This window comes from Canis lupus, chromosome 26, assembly GCF_011100685.1.
Source record: "Canis lupus familiaris isolate Mischka breed German Shepherd chromosome 26, alternate assembly UU_Cfam_GSD_1.0, whole genome shotgun sequence".
NCBI classification, from domain to species: Eukaryota; Metazoa; Chordata; class Mammalia; order Carnivora; family Canidae; genus Canis; species Canis lupus.
In genome coordinates this window covers 16,408,611-16,427,586 of record NC_049247.1, presented here as the reverse complement: position 1 = coordinate 16,427,586, position 18,976 = coordinate 16,408,611, and the positions used below count along the sequence as shown (strand labels likewise).

At 55.4% G+C, this 18,976-nt stretch overlaps 1 protein-coding gene across 3 annotated transcripts; it reads left to right on the top strand.

The window, feature by feature from the left end:
* The first annotated feature begins 1,948 nt into the window (after window positions 1-1,948).
* On the top strand, window positions 1,949-18,962 carry RAB35 (RAB35, member RAS oncogene family). Of its 3 annotated transcripts, XM_038575292.1 has the most exons (6): window positions 1,958-2,140; window positions 7,696-7,746; window positions 10,459-10,582; window positions 14,920-15,044; window positions 15,137-15,261; window positions 16,611-18,330. In XM_038575292.1, the coding sequence occupies exons 1-6, from the start codon at window positions 2,089-2,091 to the stop codon at window positions 16,737-16,739; spliced, it is 606 nt and encodes a 201-aa protein (XP_038431220.1). In that variant the 5' UTR covers window positions 1,958-2,088; the 3' UTR covers window positions 16,740-18,330. The 3 variants fall into 3 exon arrangements, with proteins under 3 accessions (XP_038431222.1, XP_038431220.1, XP_038431221.1); XM_038575294.1 differs by lacking the exon at window positions 15,137-15,261 and having other exon boundaries at window positions 1,949-2,140; window positions 16,611-18,962; XM_038575293.1 differs by lacking the exons at window positions 1,958-2,140; window positions 7,696-7,746 and adding an exon at window positions 9,193-9,300.
* Window positions 18,963-18,976: the final 14 nt, after the last annotated feature.

Genomic DNA, 18,976 nt, shown 5'->3' with positions numbered 1-18,976 from the left:
GTGTGAGCGAATGTGCTCAAGGGAGGGAGGGGCAGAGGAAGAGGGAGAAAGTTAAGCAGACTCTGTGGTAAGGCCCCCTCCCCACCCCCGCTCAACACTGGGCTCCATCTCATGACCTTGAGATTGCGACCTGAGCCAAAATCAAGAGTCAGATGTTTAACCACAGCGCTGCCCAGGTGCCCCTCTGTTCTACTTGAGTAAAAGTATCCTGCAGCCAGATATCAGGAGGCTGCCTTGGAAATGTGTGCAACAGGTATCTACAATAGCAAACGGCTGAAAGTATGAATGAGTCAGTGCAAAATGGTTGTGGCTAACAGCATGTTGCTGTTTATCTCATGCTTGTATGTGCCAGACAATTTACAAACCTCTCTAATCCTCACAACTATTCTGTGAAGAAATGGGCTCTGAGATGTGCTGTGACTTACCCTAAATCTCAAAGCTTTTAGGGATAGAGCCAGGATTTCAAAGCTAGCATTTGAGGCGCCTGGCTGCCTCAGTTCGTACAGTATGCAACTCCTGACCTCAGGGTCATCAAGTCCATGTTCTTTTGACATCACCACACTTAATTCTTAGCTCCTGGAAAAACAACTCAAAACTTGAGTTGAATATTCCATGAGCTGTTCAGGGATCTTCCCTGCGGCCTTGTTTATAACGAAAAATCATAACACGAAGACTTACCAACAGCAGAGTGGTTAAATTGCAGTATAACCTTATGACAACGCACGATACCACGCAACTGTTAAAAGACAGAACGTTCAGGCATGTTGTAAAAAAGGCCAACGTTCATACATATATGTGCTTGCACAGGCACAGAAATTCATTGAAAGACACCAATTAATTCATTCATCAAATATTTTTGAGCCTCTTAACGTGTCCAAGGACCTTAATTAATAACAAGGGTTACCTGTGAGGAGTGAGTCTGAAGGAAAAACAGTAACTTGTACTTTTGGGTAAGCTTCTGCATATTTGGTTTCTTTAGCCACGAGCATTACTTTTTAGAACATCAAAATAAAAATGATGAAAGGAGTAGAAATATTCAACAGGTACTTGTCTGGCAAGGGATAGGGGCCATAAGGAACTTCGAAATCTCTGCAATTCTCTAATCAGAACGGCAGCGGGAGCGTCGCACTTTTAGGGCAGGTGGGAATTTAAAACGGGGAAAAAACGAGCTGATGAGAAGCCCAATCCCGTTTAGTTCTTGGCAGCCCAGGTCTTCCTAACCACACGCTTTCGGGATGTGGCTGCGCGGGCGGTGTGACACCGCAGCCGAGGGGGCTGCTGCTCCGGGCTCCGGGCTCCGGGCGCCGCTCGCCCCGGCTGGCTTCTGGAGCTGCCCTCCGCGCTCCTCCACCGAGGCAGCTCGGGCCGCGCCGGTCACCGGCACGAGGTGTGGGTCAAAGGCCACACTCCTCTCTCGCTCCGCTCCGCAGGCGACTCCGCCCTGCCAAGCCGGCCGGCGAGGGGCCCCCGGCGCTCAGTCCGCGGCCCGCGACCAGCGCCCCGGAGGCGGCGGAGAGTCCGGGGCCCGGGGCCCGGCGTAGCCCCGCCTCCTCGGTCACTGGGCGCCGGTCTCTCCGTCTCCGCGGCGCCTGCAGCTCTCGAAGATGAGGCAGCCAGGCTGTCGCGGGCCACGGCCGAGCTCCTCCGGCGCTCTCGGCGTCCTCCGGCGCTCCCGGCCTCCCCGTCCTCCGACGCCCGCGGCCGCCAGCGGCTGCGCCCAGGTCCCCCGGGCAGACGCAGGCGAGGCGAGCCCGCGCCCGCGGGGATCCTCCTGGGCGCCTGCGCGCCGGGCGAGCGCGGAGAGGGCGCGGCCGTCCGCGGCTGCGGCTGCGCAGAGGCGGTGTCAAGCGCTGCGCCTGCGCACTAGCGGGGCGGGGCGGGAAGGAGGGAGGCCGTGGCAGCGGCGGCGGCTGTTGAGGAGGAGGAGGAGGAGGAGGAGGAGGGGGGGGAGCGGAGGGAGGTGTTTCTGTCAGTTCCGGCTGTTTGTTCGGGAAGTGGATCCGCCGCTGCCGAAGCAGCCGGGAGGGAGCTGCGGATCGCGAGGCCAGCACCGACCCCGCCCGCCCGCGCGCGCCTCCCCCGCCCGCCATGGCCCGGGACTACGACCACCTCTTCAAGCTGCTCATCATCGGCGACAGCGGTGAGGGCCGCGGCGGCCGGAGGCGGCGTGGGCCCTGCCGGGCGCGGCCCGCGGGGGCCTCGGGGCGGGCAGGCGGGCGGGGAGGTGCCGGCCCGCGCGGGGCGGGGCTGCCGGGCGGCCGCTGGCCCGAGGGGCGCGCCGAGGGGCTGAGGTTGGGGCGCCCGGCGTCGGAGCGCAGGGCAGGGCGCGCGGGGCGCGCAGGGGTCGGGCCGGGGCGCCCGGTCCTCCTGCCGCGCCTGCCGCTGCCTCACGTGTGACCTTGGTCAAGTCCCGCGATGTCTGGAGTTGGACAGACCCGGGTTCGAGTTCTGGGACTACCAGCTTCCTCACTCCGTGACCTTGGGCAAATTGTTTAGCCTTTCTGAGCCTCGGTTCCCTCGTCTGCGAAGTGGGGACGTGCCTGGCTGGGTGGTATGACTCTGTGATGAGATAAAGCTGGGAAAGTGTTCAGCGCCCAGCCTGGCGTAAAGTCAGCCGTAGGTAGATGCTAGCTATTGATGTGGTGGTTAGTGCTCGTTGTAAACCTCAGTTTCTTCCTCTGTCAAATGGAGATAATCCCAGAACCTGTCTCATGGGATTACCTCGCACAGGGCCTGGCACATTCCTGCTGAATTATCATCTGTATCGTTCTGTTTCCCTATCCGCAAAGTGGAATAATAGTAGGCAGGATCTGCCTTATGGGGCTGACGGAGTATTCAGTGAGATAATGCACACATAGTGTTGGGACCATGCCCACACGTAGTGAGTGCTCAGTACGTGCTCGCTCTACGGTATCCTAGACGGGTATTGGAGGTGGGTCAGCCAGTAACACAAAAGGGCTTTGACCATATATACACCCTGGGAGAGCTCCTAGCTGAGTGCACTGCACCTTCTCCACGGCCTGGTGCAGTGTCCTGCACCCAGTAGGCACCTAAAACACATCTAATGAATGAATGAGTGAATGAATGTTAAGTATCCCTAGAAAAGATAGGTTGGTTTCTGGGAGAGGGTGGAGGGTTTTAGAGGTGTTTGTGGCAGGTAAGCTGGTTTATGAGGTGATCAAGAGGTCAGGGAGGCAGGCTCTGGGAGGTTTATGGGAGCATAGCTGAGGTGCTGGGATTATATGATGGGGAAGGAGGCTTGGGAGCATGCCACGTTTATAGACCAGACCTGAGTTGAGTATGGGCAAGGCAGTCACAGGACTGAAGGCCAGGTTGGTGGTGGAGCCCATGGATTGTTAAGGAAAGAAGGGGCCAATCACAGGGGTTGTAAGACCCTGATGGAGTGTTGGGTGATGGCCATGGAAGTGAGTGGGTTTTGGTCTCAACTGTGAAGCTAGATTGGGATGTGGTTGGTGGTTTGGATCCGGTGAAGGACGGCTGAGGTTTCTGCGGTTCCTGGTAGAAGGGAGAGGTAAGGGGAAAAGTTAGGGGCCGACGAGGGAGATGCAGAGTAGCTGTGGTCAAGGAAGGAGTTAGATGGGTGGAGGGTGGATTCGTTGTGGTTTGAATGAAAGAAAACCAGACAAGCTGTGTTTGGTGGAGGTGGTGGACCCTTGGAGGGTGGACTCTGGCATTCCTCAGTGTCCCAAGACTTAGGCCTTTATAGGATTTGATTTTAGCCCCGGCCATGGTTCCCAGGGACTTGACATTAGGGTAGTTTCTCTCCTTTTGGAGTTAAAGTAAGCCCACCAAGGTCAGGGTCCTTAGCCCTCTGCAAGACATCTAGGGCTTTGTGTGTTGATATCCAAAACTGAAAAGCATAAACTCTGCAAGGAGATGCAGCTTGTTGGCTTTTCTCCTCTGTAAAACCCAGGGGATGGTTCTGGTCCACCCCCCCCCCCACCCCCCCCCCCGCCCCCTGCCTTCTCAAAGTCTGTTTTGCCTGGTATATTGATTTCTCACTGGGAAGTCAGGTGTGGGAGAAGACTTGTTAAGTTCCGTGGCTGGCTCCTAGTTCAGTCTGCACTTGTAGAACCACATCGGGTGCAGGAGTCAGCTGGACCCTCGTGAGACTGGGAGATGGTAGCCAGGAAGCTCAGACCAAACTTGGCAGCTGAGCGAGGAGGCGAACGTCGGACACTGCCCTGGACTGGCTCCTTACGTGGAGGCTTTCTGAAGGTTTTTCAAATAATTTCACAGACGCTCTCCTCTGATTCTCACCTGCTGCCTGTGCATTTTGTCAAAAAGGAAACTGAGGCTCAGAGGAGCTGACTGACTTGCCCAAAGTCATACAGCTCATCCCAGGTAAAGCTTGGGGTTAATGCACATTGGTGCTATGCGTGAGCAGCTGGTGTCAGGCCTGGCGAAGGGGGGCCCTCAATGAATATTCGTTTCTTTCTTTATGAATCTAGAGTTCTTCCCACTCTGCCACATTGTACAAGCTTCTGGAACACGTTCCCTCAGCTTTTGCAGCTCTTCCTTATGGCTAAAGTTCTCTACTTTCTCCTGTGCTCTTCTGACATTAGCTCGGTTATAACAGCATTTCATCTGATCTCTGGGGCCAGCCATCCTTATTCTTAGAACCTGGAGATTGGAGTGGCCATCAGAGAACTAGTTAAAGCCTTTCACTTTACCGATGAGTGAGCTGAGGCTCTGAGAGAGGAAGTGACTTGTCTGAGGTTGTACAGTGAATGGGTGGCTGAGCCAGGATTAAAATTGCAAATGCTTTACTCAAAGGTCTAAGGGTCTTCAGCAGTCTAGAACTGAAGCCCAGATGAGTGAGGGACTAACTATAGCCCAGGGGAGGAGCCGGGCCGGGGTGGGGACTTTTGTGGGGGCTTTTTGAGGACCAGAGCACCTGTGTAGGCCAAGAAGCAGGGAGCAGGGGAGAGCGGTGATGGCTGAGAGGGGCATGCGTGGTGTTTGTGGGTAAATCTGTCTCCTGGCTGCCAGGAGGCCTTGGGTGCTGGGGCCTATACTCTTTGCTGGGTAGAAGGTGACGGGGCTGGACTAGTTGGGTTTCATCCTACGTATGGCCCTTGCAAAGCCTTTGACTTCAGCTGTGGTAAAGGTAGATTGGTACCTATCACTTCCTCTCTTAGGCCAGTGCTGTGGGATAAATGGAAGCAGCTTGTTTTCCTGAGGAGGCCTCTTCCAAGGATATTTGGGAGATGTCATGTCTCAGGGTGGGCTTCTCTTCCTTTCAAAGGAAAGAGCAGTGCCGGAGGTTGGTGTCAGGTCAGAGCAACAGTTACTGTGGTGGCTGTAGTGGTCTCTCTGCAGCCTGGTGGTTTTCAGCAGCTCTGCAGAGCAGCGGGGTGAGGGAGGGGACTCGGAGAGGCCAGGTTGGAGGGCACACTGCTGCTTCATTGCTTCGTGCAGAGAAAACCCCTTACCTCTTATTTTTTATTTTATGTATTTTTAGAGTGAGAGAGAGCAGTCGGGGAGGGAGGGGGCAGAGGGAGAGAGAGAATCCTAAGTAGGTTCCACACCCAGCAATACAGGGCTCAGTCTCATCCTGAGATCATGACCTGAGCTGAAATCAAGAGTTAGACACTTAACTGACCCAGGCGCACCCCCCTTACCTGTTTTAGATCTATGGGATTCAGATAAAATTTAATTTTAAAGAAGGACTATGCTGCTCCCTGAAAGTTTGAAAACTACTGTTTTGGCTTCTGTGAATGCCGCGGTCATAGCATTAGATGGCATAGCTGTCAATGTGATTTGTGTTGTCCTAAATTCATTAAACCGTGTTTTGCTGGTGTCTCCTAAGTGCCGGGCCCAGCTCCCAGCACTGTAAATGTCCAGGGTGAGGAAGGCGCGATCTCCTTCCTAGGGGAACTCCCAACTAGTGGCCCAGACACAGCTTTTAGCTGAGTAAGCGGACCCAGAAGGCTCCAGGAGGAAGCCAAGGAGCCGGTAGGCCCGATGGGGTGTTGGCACTGGGCAGAGCGCTGTGAGGGACCCAGCCCAGGGCCTGGGCTCTCCTTCACTCGGCAGGAAGCCTCGCAGAGGCGGCAATGAGGAAGTGCCTCTGAGCAAGAGCTTGCAGGTACTGTGGGCGCAGCACCCGTCTGCCCAGAGCCGCACCCCAGCCTGTGTTGGGGGAGTAAGCCCCAGGTTCACTCCATGAAGCAAGTTCTTCTGGGTTATCCCCACACAGCTCACTCATTGGAGAAGTCCCCGGAAGAGATTCTCAGAGAGGACTGGCCAGAGAGGGTGTCTGGGATTGGTCAGGTTTAGAGAAACAGCAGGGGAAGGGGGCGGTCATAGTGCCCTTTCAGGAGCTCATGTACCTTGTGGGCTTCTCCCCACAAATTTGCACTTAGCTTGGAGGCTCTTGAGACCCCAGTTTAAGATCTCACGTCTAGCAGTGGTAGCACTGCTGCTCTGAATCTAACAGGAGTGAGATGAGGAGCCCTTTCGGCATCTTTTATTCCACTTCCTGAAACAGACACAGGAAGACTCCCCTCGCAGTATGTACTGGAGAGAGCTGTAGAGCCCTGGGGTAGACCGCCCTGGATTCACAGCTCAGCCCCACGCTTCCCTGCCGAGGGCCCGAAGGCCAGCTGCTCAGCCTCCCATAGAGCTCAGGTGCCTGCCACACACACAGCTCTGTGTGTACAGATTCTTTCCTTCTGTGGTTGGGTCACCCAGTTGGCCTTAGGGCTGGCAAGGATAGGGGATGGGACGGGGGAAACAAGGCAGGGGCCCCGGCTGAAGCTGCTAGTCTGGAGGTAAAGAGAAGCCAAGCTTATAGGGTTCTGCTCATCCTTGGGTCAGGTTGTGTCAGGGGGTGCCGTGGTAAGTGAAGTCGTCTGAGCACATGTGAGCTGTTGGGCTGACAGATGTAAGGCAGACAGCCCCTCCTCACCAACCCAGCTGGCAGTGACATTGGCAGGGGGAAGATGGCTGTCAGTTGGTTTGTGTTGTCTGGGCCTCAGTTTTCTCACCTGCAAAATGGCCTTGATCAAGAGTCTCTTCCAGGTCCACAGTTCCTCGTGTGATGCTGTACACAGACTGCAGCTCCACACATGATGTACACTTTTCTAGGAACTGTGTGTTTTATTATTTATTTTTTTTTTTTTTTTTAAAGATTTTTATTCATGAGAGACACAGAGGAGGGGGGCGGGGGCAGAGACACAGGCAGAGACACAGGCAGAAGGCAGGCCCCACGCAGGGAGCCTGACATGGGACTTGGTCCCAGGACTCTAGGATCACGCCCTGGGCCGAAGGCAGGTGTCAAACTGCTGAGCCACCCAGGGATCCCCAGGACTGTGTGTTTTAGACATGCTTTGGAATCCATATCATTTGGTTTACCTTCCCCCTGCTTTTTTTTCTGTCATCTGGTGTCTCCCTCTGGGTCTCCTCAGCATAGGGCCACGAGCCCCTTTCTCATCTCATCATGCAGGACTCGGGGGCAACTTCTCTTCCTTCGGGACAGAGGCAAAGGTCAGACACTGGGTTGGAGAGATGCTCTCAGCATATGGCCGGTCGGGGAGATAAGCAGCATTGAGGTGGGAGATGGGTCTGCTGAGCTTCTTAAGAGTTAGCATTTGGGTGCCATCTCCCTGGAGGACAGGGTGAGAGGGAGGGACCCGTGGCCCCTCTCATCTCCTGCTTTCTTTCCTGCAGGTGTGGGCAAGAGCAGCTTACTGTTACGTTTTGCAGACAACACTTTCTCAGGTGAGTGTGCCCCGGGGGTGCTGCTGGGCTCTTGGGTTTGAGATCCCTTTACCTGGTGCCTTTGCCTGATGTCTGTCTTATTTAAAAAATCCTTTTGTAGGCCCATCCCTTTTTCTACCCGGAGACTTTCTGTGCCCCATTGTTAACTTTTTTTCCCTTCCTTAAAATACTACGAGTTAGTACATGCCTGGGTAGAATTTCAGACAGGCAGACTCCGAGGTGGAGAGAGAAACCTGTCCCTTCACCTGCTCCTACTCTGGTGCCTTTGTGGCCACTGTTCGGCGCAGTGCGTGGCTCCTGGTTTTTTCAACTCCACATGCAGTGGGTTGGCAACTGGCCTTCCCCTCAGCACATCACGGACCATCCTTCCCCATCTCTAGCAGACCTCTGGTTCTGATCTGCATCATTTACCAGCATTGCTCTCGATATGTGCGTGCTTTCTGGCTGCTTCTATTTTAAGTTATGCATTATTTGGGATGCGTCTTATGTTTATCTTTGTATAGAAGTGGAGTTACTAGGTCAGGGGGTAAATGCATTTGAAACTGCCGACTTGCCTTTCAAAGAAGCTGTGCTAAGTGACACTCCCACTGAAGGGCTCAGAAGTGCTCCTTGTCAACTCTGATCCATGCTGTGTCTTAGTCTTCACGTTTGCTAAGCCGATAGGCAGAAAGTGCTATCATGTAAATTTGCATTTTCCTGATCCCCGGTAAAGTTGGACCTGTTTTTGTTTGTTGAATACATCAGGTTCATAGTAGAGGCTTTGAGTTGGCTTGGCCTCTCTGATCAAGGACCAAATGTGACTCTGTCATCGGGATTCCGTGTGCTATGCTTGACCATCGAGCTAGAGTTAGGAAGCAGTTACATGGCGAACACTTCCCTCTTGGTGAAGTGGGCCACTGGTGGTGTGATGGCGGAAAGAATTGTCTGTCCCCTGTGCCCCTGAGCATGGCTAAGCCTCAGCCTATTTGGAAAATGGGACCACTCAGCGTAGGGTTATTGCGAGCATTACCGGAGATGCCCGTGTTCTCTTGCCTGGGCGAAGGAGTCCCTTCAGAAGTGGCAGCCAGCTGGGCGCAGTGGCGCGCGCCTGTAGTTCCAGCTACTCGGGAGGCTGAGGCAGGAGGATCGATGGGCCCAAGAGTTCTGGGCTGTAGTGCGCTATGCCAATTGGGTGTCCGCCCTAAATTCGGCATCAATATGGTGACTTCCTGGGAGCGGGGGACCACCAGGTTGCCTAAGGAGGAGTGAACCGGCCCAGGTCAGAAGTGGCAGCTAGGGCTTGTTGCTATTCTGTTCTGTTCAGGGGTGGTAACTACTGGGCAGCTTCCTCAGACTCGGGATCCCCGCTCTTCCTCCTGGTGTCCCTCGTGTTCCCCGCCCCAGTGGCTTCCAGCTCTGGTCTCCCCATGTGCTCTCTCTCCTTTCCGTCCCTACCGCCAGTGTCTTAGTGGAGACCGTCGTAGGTTCTGGCCTGACACGTCATGGCAGCTTCTGCCCACCCTGTACCTGAAGCTCGGTTCACCTTGTCAGTACAGACCTCCAAGGCCTCCTCACGTGAGTGGAGTTTATATCAGAGTTTCTCCATGTGGTCATCACGGACGCTGGGGCCCCATGCTTCCTTGTGGAAGGGGCTGCTGTGCATGTAAGGATGTTGAGCTGCAGCCCGGGGCCCCACCTACTAGAGGCTGGTAGCTCTGCGCCCCCTGCCTTCTCTCGGCCTTGGAAACGGTACCTGTTCTTTCAAGTGAGGCCCACGTGTGACTTCCTCCCCAGAGCCTTCCTGGATCTCCACCCTTCTGTGAACTTTGAGCCCTCCATACACTCCGTATGGTCAGGAGGGCTGTGTGTTTCTGCAGCACTGTGTTCTCGTTACACAGTAAGCCCCAAACAGCGGGAACAGGAGTTGTTGGTCAGCCTGGGCAGGACTAGGATATCGGCTAGATCTTCTCTTCCGTCTTTCACACAGATGCCCGAGCGAACTGTTTACAGCACAGCTCAGGCTCTGATTCAGACCCTTCACTGCCACTCTGCCACAACCAGAGAAACAAGCTTGCCAAAATGGTACAAAGGCCCTGAGACCTGGCCTCGGGCCCCCCCATCTGCCTCCCACCGCATGCTTGACCTCACATGACCGCCACCCCCCACCCCCCTCAGCCTCCCCCATTGCTATTTTTGCTATCATCTCCTCTTCCCGGAGCAGTGTTTTCCAAAATACAAGTTGTGACCTGTGTGTTAGGAAGTAAACGTTGTGGGTCATTACAGTGTTGGGTGTAGCCCAGGAAGCAAACCCCCACACTGTGTGCTGGGGGACCCCAGGACTCAGGCCACTGCTGACACATCTGCCCTGGCCCTTCTAACGAAAGGAGCCTGTCCCCTCCCCTGTCTCAACCTGGTTTAATTTCCTTTGTGGTGCATCTCACTCCTGAAATTGTGGTCTTTATCACTTTGTGTCATTGTGTCCTGTCTCACCCTCACCTCCACTGCGGGCACCACTGGGGTGTGGACCTTGTCTTTCTTGCTCAGGACTGTGTCCCTGGGACCTCGAACTTGCTGGGTGCAAAGAGTGAGTGGGGAGGGATGGCAGAGGCTGGGGTCACCTGTGCGGGTGCAGATGCGTCCGATCGGGGCGCCCTGGCGGCCTTGCTAATGTGTGTATGTATGTGTGTGCATGTGTGTGTGCGTGCATGTGTGTGCGTGTGTGTGTGCGCGCAGGCAGCTACATCACCACAATCGGAGTGGATTTCAAGATTCGGACTGTGGAGATCAATGGGGAGAAAGTGAAGCTGCAGATCTGGGACACGGCCGGGCAGGAGCGCTTCCGCACCATCACTTCCACGTGAGTCAGGCTGGCCCACTCCCATTCTGACCCCTTGCCACCTACATTTGGATGCAGTGTCGGGGGTCCCAAGTCATAGCAATGTCCCTGGGGTGGGCCCCTGAGCCGTCAGGAGAGGCACTCCTTGCCACAGTAGCTGGTGTTGTGTGAGAGGAGGAGGTGATGAGGTAGGCTGCAGCCCACAGGGGCCAGTGGCGGGGTGCCTGGCAGGAGAGTACGAGTCAGTCTTCAGTTCCCCTCTAGCCTTCAGTTCCTTTGTAGGCAAATGGGAGCATGGTGATGCTGCCTACCTAGATGGTCACATACTTGGTGAGTGCTTCTTGTTAGGGGCCAGCTGCGACAGCCAGGGTTGGCGTGCAGGCTCCTGTCACCTGGAGGCGGCTTCTCTCCTTTGAGAGGCTAGGAAGGAGTACTGGTACATAGGAGGCCATTGGGAGGCCTCTCCTCTGCCTCCCCAAAGCCATTTACCCAGAACCTGGCTCACCCAGTGGGCTGCCCTCCTTTGCTGTTCCAGCATCTTTGTGGTCTTCAGCTGTAAATGGGGGAGCCCCGCTGGAGCCCCAGAGAGCAGGAGTCCTGGGGAGGGGCTCTTGGTTCCTGTGCTGTTAATAGAGAAGCTTCCAGGAAAGAGGAGGGCTTTGAAGGCAGACAGCTTAGAATTTATATGTCTGTTCTACTGTGTGACCTTGGGCGGTTGCCTTAAATTCTCTGTGCTTCGGTTTTCCAGAGGGTTTCTCCTTAGGATTTGCTTTAATGCTCAGTCCTCTGTGCCAGGTGCTTCACACAGATGATCTCATTAAGCTCTGCAGTTGGAACTATTATTTTCCCCATTTTACAGGTGGGGGGGACTTCTGAGAGGGGTCCTCCCAGTGAGTAGCAAAGCCTGAGCTCCACACTGTGGCGGGTGCAGACTAGGAGTCAGTGTCTGGCCTGCAGTAGTTGCTGCTTTGGTAGGCCTCTCCTTTGCCTCCCCCCAGAAGTTCCTGTGTGACTGGAGGCTCTTGGGGAAGTGGCGTGGAAATTTCGGCATGGAAATGGGACAGACCCCAGGCTGGCTGCCCATCCTGTGGCTTGTGAGGATCTGCTGAGGGGTGAGAAGCCCCTACAGTGGTGGCTGGGAGTATTGGGGGATGTTATTGGGGGTGCTGCCGTGCAAGGAGAGGGGTGAGGCCAGAGCTGCCCTGGTTCAAGCGGCTGGAGCCTGAGCAGCCCCTGAGCGGGAGAGACTTCTGTCACTGGGTCAGCTGTGGGGAGCACGTTTGTGCCGTGGCCTGTGCTTCCCTGAACTCTGTGGGTCCCCACGCTTGGGGGCTGCCCAGTGCAGCTCTCCGTGGCTTCTTGCTGATGAGCTCCCTGAGTCCTTTTGTGTCTTAGCAGCTGCCAGCAAGTCCTTGGGGAGGGCAGCTGCTCAGAGGCTCCTTGCGGGAGGACGGACGTCACGGGCAGCGCAAGCATCCAGACCTGAACAAGACCTCTCATCTGTGTCAGGTCTGGACACTGACCCCAGACGTCCTTCCTCTGAGCTGCGACTGTCACTGACGATTTTACCTGTTTGTTTCACTGAATCCCAGATAAAGAGTCCTGTGATTATTTCCATTTTATGGATGAGAAAATTGAGGAGAAAATTATGGAGAGAGGGTAAAGTGACTTAGTTTGGTCTGTAAGTTACATGTTGAATTCAGGTTCGTTTGATGCCAAAGCTCTTGCCTTCTGGTTCAGCCTTCTGCTCTCTGTAGTCCCCACCTTGAGAGACTGGGGCCGAGGCTGATGCTCTGGTGTCTCCTGTGGCCTAAAACCACTCAGGGCATTCAGGGTGGCTGAGCATACTGGGTCCATGGCCATGAAAAGGGCTTTTTGCAGGGCGGTTTGTTGGGGTGCAGAGGAGCCCGTGGCCACCTTGAGGTCAGCTCCTTTAGGAGCAGGGTGGGAAGAGGGTGAAGCACCTCCTTCATTCTTTTGGGGACACTGGAATAGCTCAGCTACCTGAGGGCAATATGTGTGTGTTTGGGGTGCTCGAGGAGGGGGCATGCTGCACAGTGGGGGTCTGTGGGCACCGGCTCAGCCTTTGCTGGCCATCTTGCCTGTCTTGGGGAAGCTGAGGAAGCTCCATCTTGTGGGTCCCCGCTCTGTGCTTCATGAGGCAGGAGGCACTGCACACGCCATGCGAGGGGCCATGGAAAGACTTGACGTCCTGTGTGGGCGGCTGGTGAGGAAGGGAGTCTTGAAAGAGTTTAGGAGTTGTTCTCAGGGGTTGGGGCAGTCGGGGTGGAGTAGTATGGCCTTTTGTGATTCAGGGCATTAAAAGAGAAACTAAAACTGCATCCTGCCCTGTTGTCACCCTGTTTCTTCTCTGTAGCTGGGGTTTGCTGCCCCTGAGAGGCGTGGCTGGGGTGCAGGTTGGGGAAGAGGGAGGAACGAGGTGCCAGATGGTGGGCAAGGGGAAGCCCCTTGGAGCCTTGGCCCTGGCCTGGGAGTCAGACCCAGACATTGTGACTTCAGCACAGTCACTCCCTTCAGCCTCATGTCCTCACTGGTGAAATGGCGACCTTCGTGTCCGTCATAGCAGGTTGCTTCAGATGAACAGGCAGTGGATATGAAGTGCTGGGCGCTGTGCCGGGCACAGAGCTGAGCACAGGTGAGTGTGTGTGATTACTGGTGGCGGCGGTGACAGGAGGCCCAGAAGCACCAGTGACCCCCTTGTCAGAGCTCTGAGCCCCCGGTCTTGTCCTCAAACTATTCTCGCTCTCTGGTGAAGTCCCTTTCAGCACTTCTTGGCATTCTCAATGGTCTTCAACATAGGAGAGCTTGGTGATGTGTGCCTCTGCCTGCACTACCTTTGCCAGCAGGGGACAGTCACTTGTCCTGGTCCTGGTGTGCACTCCTGCCCAGTTGGGTGATGACCTGGTGCTCTGGGCAGCAGCTGGTTCTGAGGGCCTGGCACCTGCACAGCTTGACAGTCTGGGCTCCCAGGGCAGGGACACCATGTCCCCGGCAGGCAGAGCCAGGGCAGAATGAAGCCCCTGGGACCCCAGCGGGCTTCTGAGGGGCGGAGAGACGGGGTAGGGGACACCAGCTGGGCTAGGCCCCTGGGCACGGCACGGGCTGCTTCTGCCCGCAGCCCTGACAGCCGGCTTGGGAAAGCTGCCTTGATGCCGTCCCTTGGTTTTCTTCCACTGGTGTCAGAGGCCCCGGCTTGTCACTGAAGGAATATTAATAACGGTAGAGAGCCACCATTCCTTGACGGTTGACAACCCCCTGGCCCTTGTGAAAACATAAGTTATCTTCTTTATTCCTCGCAACTGTCCCCAAAGCTAGGACTGATACATCCGTTTAATAGCTGAGGAAGGAGATGCGCTGAGGTGCGTTGCAGTAACCTTCCTGGGCTCCCACCGCCTTGCAGAGATGGTGCCCGGTAGCCTTTGTCCTGTGACTGGGTGTAGAAAGCAAGAGTGGCCAGAGCGCCGACGAGCTAGTGGTGAGAAGACGGCTGCACCCATGGCCTCCCCGGCTCCATCCTCACTAAGGCTCTGGTGCGGAGGGGCTGTTCCCCCACAGGCTTGAGGGCCCAGTAGTGCTCAGCCCTGCTAAACCTAAGGGGCGGGCGGGGTGCGTGGGGTCGATGTCCTCCAGCTGTCCCTCTGAACTGTAAATGAGTGGGGTCACGGTGTCTGGAGGGGAACGTTTACATCTTCCTGCCTTCCAGACCTTCTGGCTGACCTCACGCCATAGGGTCTGCACGTTTGGACGGTGGCACATCTGGGACACCTTCCTGGCTGGGACTGGATGCCCCACACCATTTTCATGCTCTCTCTGCCACCGGCGTGGATGAGCCCAGAGTGGCGGAAGGGAGGTGTCCACCTGCCCCCAGAGGAGTGAATGAGACGTTGGTGGGGCTTCTCAAATGGTGTGTCTTCTTGGAATGGCATTTTATAAAGCCTGGCTGGAGGAGAGAAAAATCTTTGAATGGTAAAACAAAGACAGTGAGAATATAGCATCAAATACAAAAATTACTTGCATTTTAAACAAAACAAGAACTTCAAAGAAGTTTTGAGTTAGTGGCAGACTTGAACAACTTGACTGACCGCCTCAAAGGCGGCTTCCTCGTTCACTGGTGCCTTGGGCATGAGCGTGAGCAGCAGTGCTGTTGAGTGCTGGGCTGGGGCCTGGTTCCGGTATGTCCAGCCGGGGTCAGGTGGACAGATGCTGGGTGTCTTGCAGGAGAGCTTTCGCCCCATCACCATTTCCCTGGCTGCTGTCCGGATGTGGGCAGGCTGTGTCTTAGTGAAGGGGCTACTCTTGTCCAGGCTGAAGCTCTGACACAGATCCTGACCCTCCAGGTATTATCGGGGGACCCACGGGGTCATCGTGGTTTATGATGTCACCAGTGCCGAGTCCTTTGTCAACGTCAAGCGGTGGCTTCATGAAATCAACCAAAACTGTGATGATGTGTGCCGAATATTAGGTGAGGCTGGACCCCCTGTGGGGACGCTGGCCTGGAGGGTGGGAGGGGGGTGCTCCCGCAGGGCTGGGCTGACTTTGCTTTTTGCCTTTAAGTGGGGAACAAGAATGATGACCCCGAGCGAAAGGTGGTGGAAACAGAAGATGCCTACAAATTCGCAGGGCAGATGGGGATTCAGCTGTTTGAGACCAGCGCCAAGGAAAACGTCAATGTGGAAGAGGTGAGGTGAGGGCCCAGAGTGGGGGCAGGGAGGGAGCGGGGCCCACTCCGTGCAACCACCACAGCCCCCCTCTCCCCGCCTCTAGCCTGCCCAGAGTGCCCAGAGGGCTGACAGGAAACCTCTTAGTAACTGCCATTTCTCGGTGCCTGTTGAGAGCCAGGCATCGTGCTAGGCCCTTAACGGGCGCTAGCTCACATCTCAGCCGTCCTCTAAGTCACCTCCATGTTTTATATGGGAAATTGAGGTTCTGGAGTGAGGACTATCACCCAGCTTGTAAGAAGCCAGGTCAAATGGAGACTCTGTAGCCCAGCTATGCAGGGTTCCCGCTCAGCCTTCAGCCACACTGCCCACCCCGGCCCCAGGCCTTCCTGCTCTCTGGGCTTTCCTTGGGGCCCCTGCAGACAGCTGGTTGCTTTCCTGTGGCCTCAAGAGTTCAGGTGGGCACTTGCTGCGAGGCCCCAGAGGCTCTTGGGGAGACCCGTCCCCCGTGGAGCAGCTGAGCCTCCGGCCAGGGGCAGCTTCCCTTCCACTCGGCCTGCTGGAAAATAGCTGGGAGTCTGTGGGAGAAAAGTGGGACTTTTGGCCACAAGCCCAGGCGGCCATGCTCGTAGCTTTGGGCGAGTCCTGTCCCACAGTGTGTGGAATCTGGAGACCCAGGGAAGCCAGGATCCCCCTCGTGTGTCCTGGACACCCGACTGCATCATGGCAGGGAGCCCGGGTGCCTCAGAGTCAGGTTGGGATCACAGTACAGGCCTTTCTGTGTGACCTGAGGTGGTGACTTAACCTCTCTAGGTTGCACCTGTTCCTTCCTTAGATCGGGGTAGGGTGAGCACCCCTGCCTCCTGGGTCGTGAGGGGTAAGTGGAGCAAATTACGTCAAGTGCTTGACACCTTTCCTGGCACAGTGGAGGAGAGGCCTGTGGGTTGGCAGGTGGAGTCCCATTGGATCCTGGCACCACAAGGACATCTTGGGGTAGGGTCTGGGGACCCATGTTCTACGCAGGACATGTGGTGACATGGCATGAAGTGGGCAGGCTGTGGGGTCCCTCTGGCCTGTCACCAGATCAGGGGCACCTTTATCTTGTCTGAAGATTCCAGCTGGAGAGGTTCTTTTTCTCTTTTTAAAAGAAAGACTGGAAAATCCCTGAGATTGATTTCTCTAAGACACAGCTCATGGAGCTTTGATGTTCATTTTTGACTTTTTTTTGGAAAGGGTTTGAGAACATACATGCAAAACCCTCTCACGAGTAGAAATAGCAAATGGGACACGGGGCCCGGGGAGGCGGCCGTGGCGGCCAGCAGAGACTCTGAGCTGGGTCTGAGGCCACCTCACCTCCTTCGTCCTCACAGATGTTCAACTGCATCACAGAGCTGGTCCTCCGAGCAAAGAAAGACAACTTAGCCAAACAGCAGCAGCAACAACAGAACGACGTGGTGAAGCTCACGAAGAACAGTAAACGAAAGAAACGCTGCTGCTAATGCCCCCCAGCCCACTGCAGAGACTGCACTGCGGCCACTCCCCGGCCCGAGGCCCGCGGGGCTCCTCGGGGACAGTCTCAGTTTCGTGCCGTTATTTAAAGAATTCTCTCCACGTTTTTGTATCGGGAGGCGCCATCGGCACTTCCTCCCCTCCCCCTTTGAGTGCCAAGAAGGTGTTGGACGACCTGCCCTTCCCTTCTGGTGCCCCTGCCCCCGGCCAAGGCACCCGGGCCCGGCGAGGACGCTGCCAGCCGAGCGGACTGATTAACCAGAGTTTGTACATAATGTATATTGCTTTAACCAGCCGCATCACCCTCGTCCTGCTCTGGCTTTTGCCTCCTTAATGCCAGCCTGCTGCAGTAGACCCTCCCCACCCCGCCCCATCTTACTGCCAGCAGCTTCCTGAGGAGACAGGATCGAGTTCTAGCCACATCTTTTGTCAACCTGGGCTGGTGGAGTGGGCCTTCCACGTTCCTTGTTCTCTCCTACAGGCTGTCGGCTTCCTCTCCTGGCACGTAGGGTCTCGCCTCTCTCCGGGGCCTGTGCTGTGTGTCTTCCGAGTCCAGCTCCCTTCCCTCCCCACCCTTCCCTGTCCCCTGCCCACGTCACCATCCTGGCAGCTGGGGGAAACCTGGCCTTGAGGTAGGCCTGGGGCTTCCCATTAGAGGTCTAGCCTTTTGGCTTGCAGAAAGACTTGCTCCTGCCTTCTGGTCACCAGATTTCTTGTCCTGCCTTCTAGATGCCTCTGAACTACAACCCAGGGAAACCTTGGCTTTTAATTTATACCAACCTGTTTCAGTTCCCACAGAAAGGTAGGGGTGTGTTTGTGTAGGGATGGGGCTTGTAGGGGCACTGAGGAACATTATTTTAACATAAAATGAAGCCAAATCAAATGAATTAAGTTCCTTACACTTTCTCTTCCTGAGGTTTGGTTGGCACAGCAGCAAAAGTTGTGGCCTCCTCACTTTGGGTCCGTGTTTTTAGAAAAATCGAATGGCTTCCTGCCATTGTGGGGCTGGGCTCTTGGCAGAGCAGCCCTGCCTTCTCCTGGCCATTTCTTGGTGGGGAAGGAGAGCGGGCCTCCCACCCTCATCTGTGTCAGCAGAGGGCTTTCCCCGGAGTTCCTGGGTCTCCGTTGTGGCACCAGGCCCCTCTGAATGTGAGGAGTGGGTGCTGGTGCTGGACCATGGGGACGCCACCTCGGAGTTGGACGGCAAGCAGCTTTGGATCACCGACAGAACTTTTTTAGTACAAAGGCAGCAGGAGGATTTCTTAGGGGGTGGGAAGGAATGGTGGCCGGGGCCAGGAGCCAGCCAGCTCTATCCCTGGTCCCCTGGGGGAAGAAACCAGGGTCATCTGTACTGGATTACTGTCCCCCCTCGGGACACTTCCACCATTCACCTTTCCCCTAAAAGGATCATGTAACCTGGGAATAATTTATTTCAACACCATGATGTTTTAGATTTCCTTTCCTAGGCGATTTCCAGGCAAAGCCCTGATTGGACAATCACGTTACAGTTCACACTGCAGATTTTCCCTGTTAACATTGTTGATGGGTTTTTAATCAATAAAAACTGGGGGTTTCTTCTGACCTGTCTCTCCACTTCCCCAGACTGCCAAAAGCCTGTGGTTCTCTGTGAGCCGGCCTTCACTAGAGCCACCTGGAGAGGTGGGGGAGCTCTGAGCCTGGGAAGCAGTGCTGTGGAGGGTGGCCATGGGGCCAGCCGACAGGCATTTTCTGACTGGTTGGGGGCAAGGAGCAAAAGTGTGGTTTCTCCATCCTCAGGGCTGTGCTGGGTGACCGTAGGCCTGTGTAGGACGCAGAGAGCTCGAGACTCCTGGGGTGGGCGGCGTACTCAACTCAGCATTCACGTGACATCAGTGTGGCAGTGCTTGCAAATTCAAGCAATAAGGGGAGAAGGGGTCCTGGAAGTTTCCAGCCCAGGCTAGAAGACACTATGGGTCTGGCAACTGGATGTCCAGACCCAGGTGGTGGGGTGATTTTGGTGACGACAGTGTCTGTCCCACTGAGTGTTACACGCATGAAGGGTGGGGGTGGGGGTGGGGGACTCACAGGGCTGGGCTGACGTCCTGGTGGACCTGATGTGAAATTCCTGTCGAACAACAAAACTTTTAAATGGTTTGCTAGGATTATTTCTGTATTGAAAGTTTCTAATTATGCTTTTTAAAAAAATACTAAAAATAAAGGTTCAAGCTGCCAAATTTTCTTCCAGGGT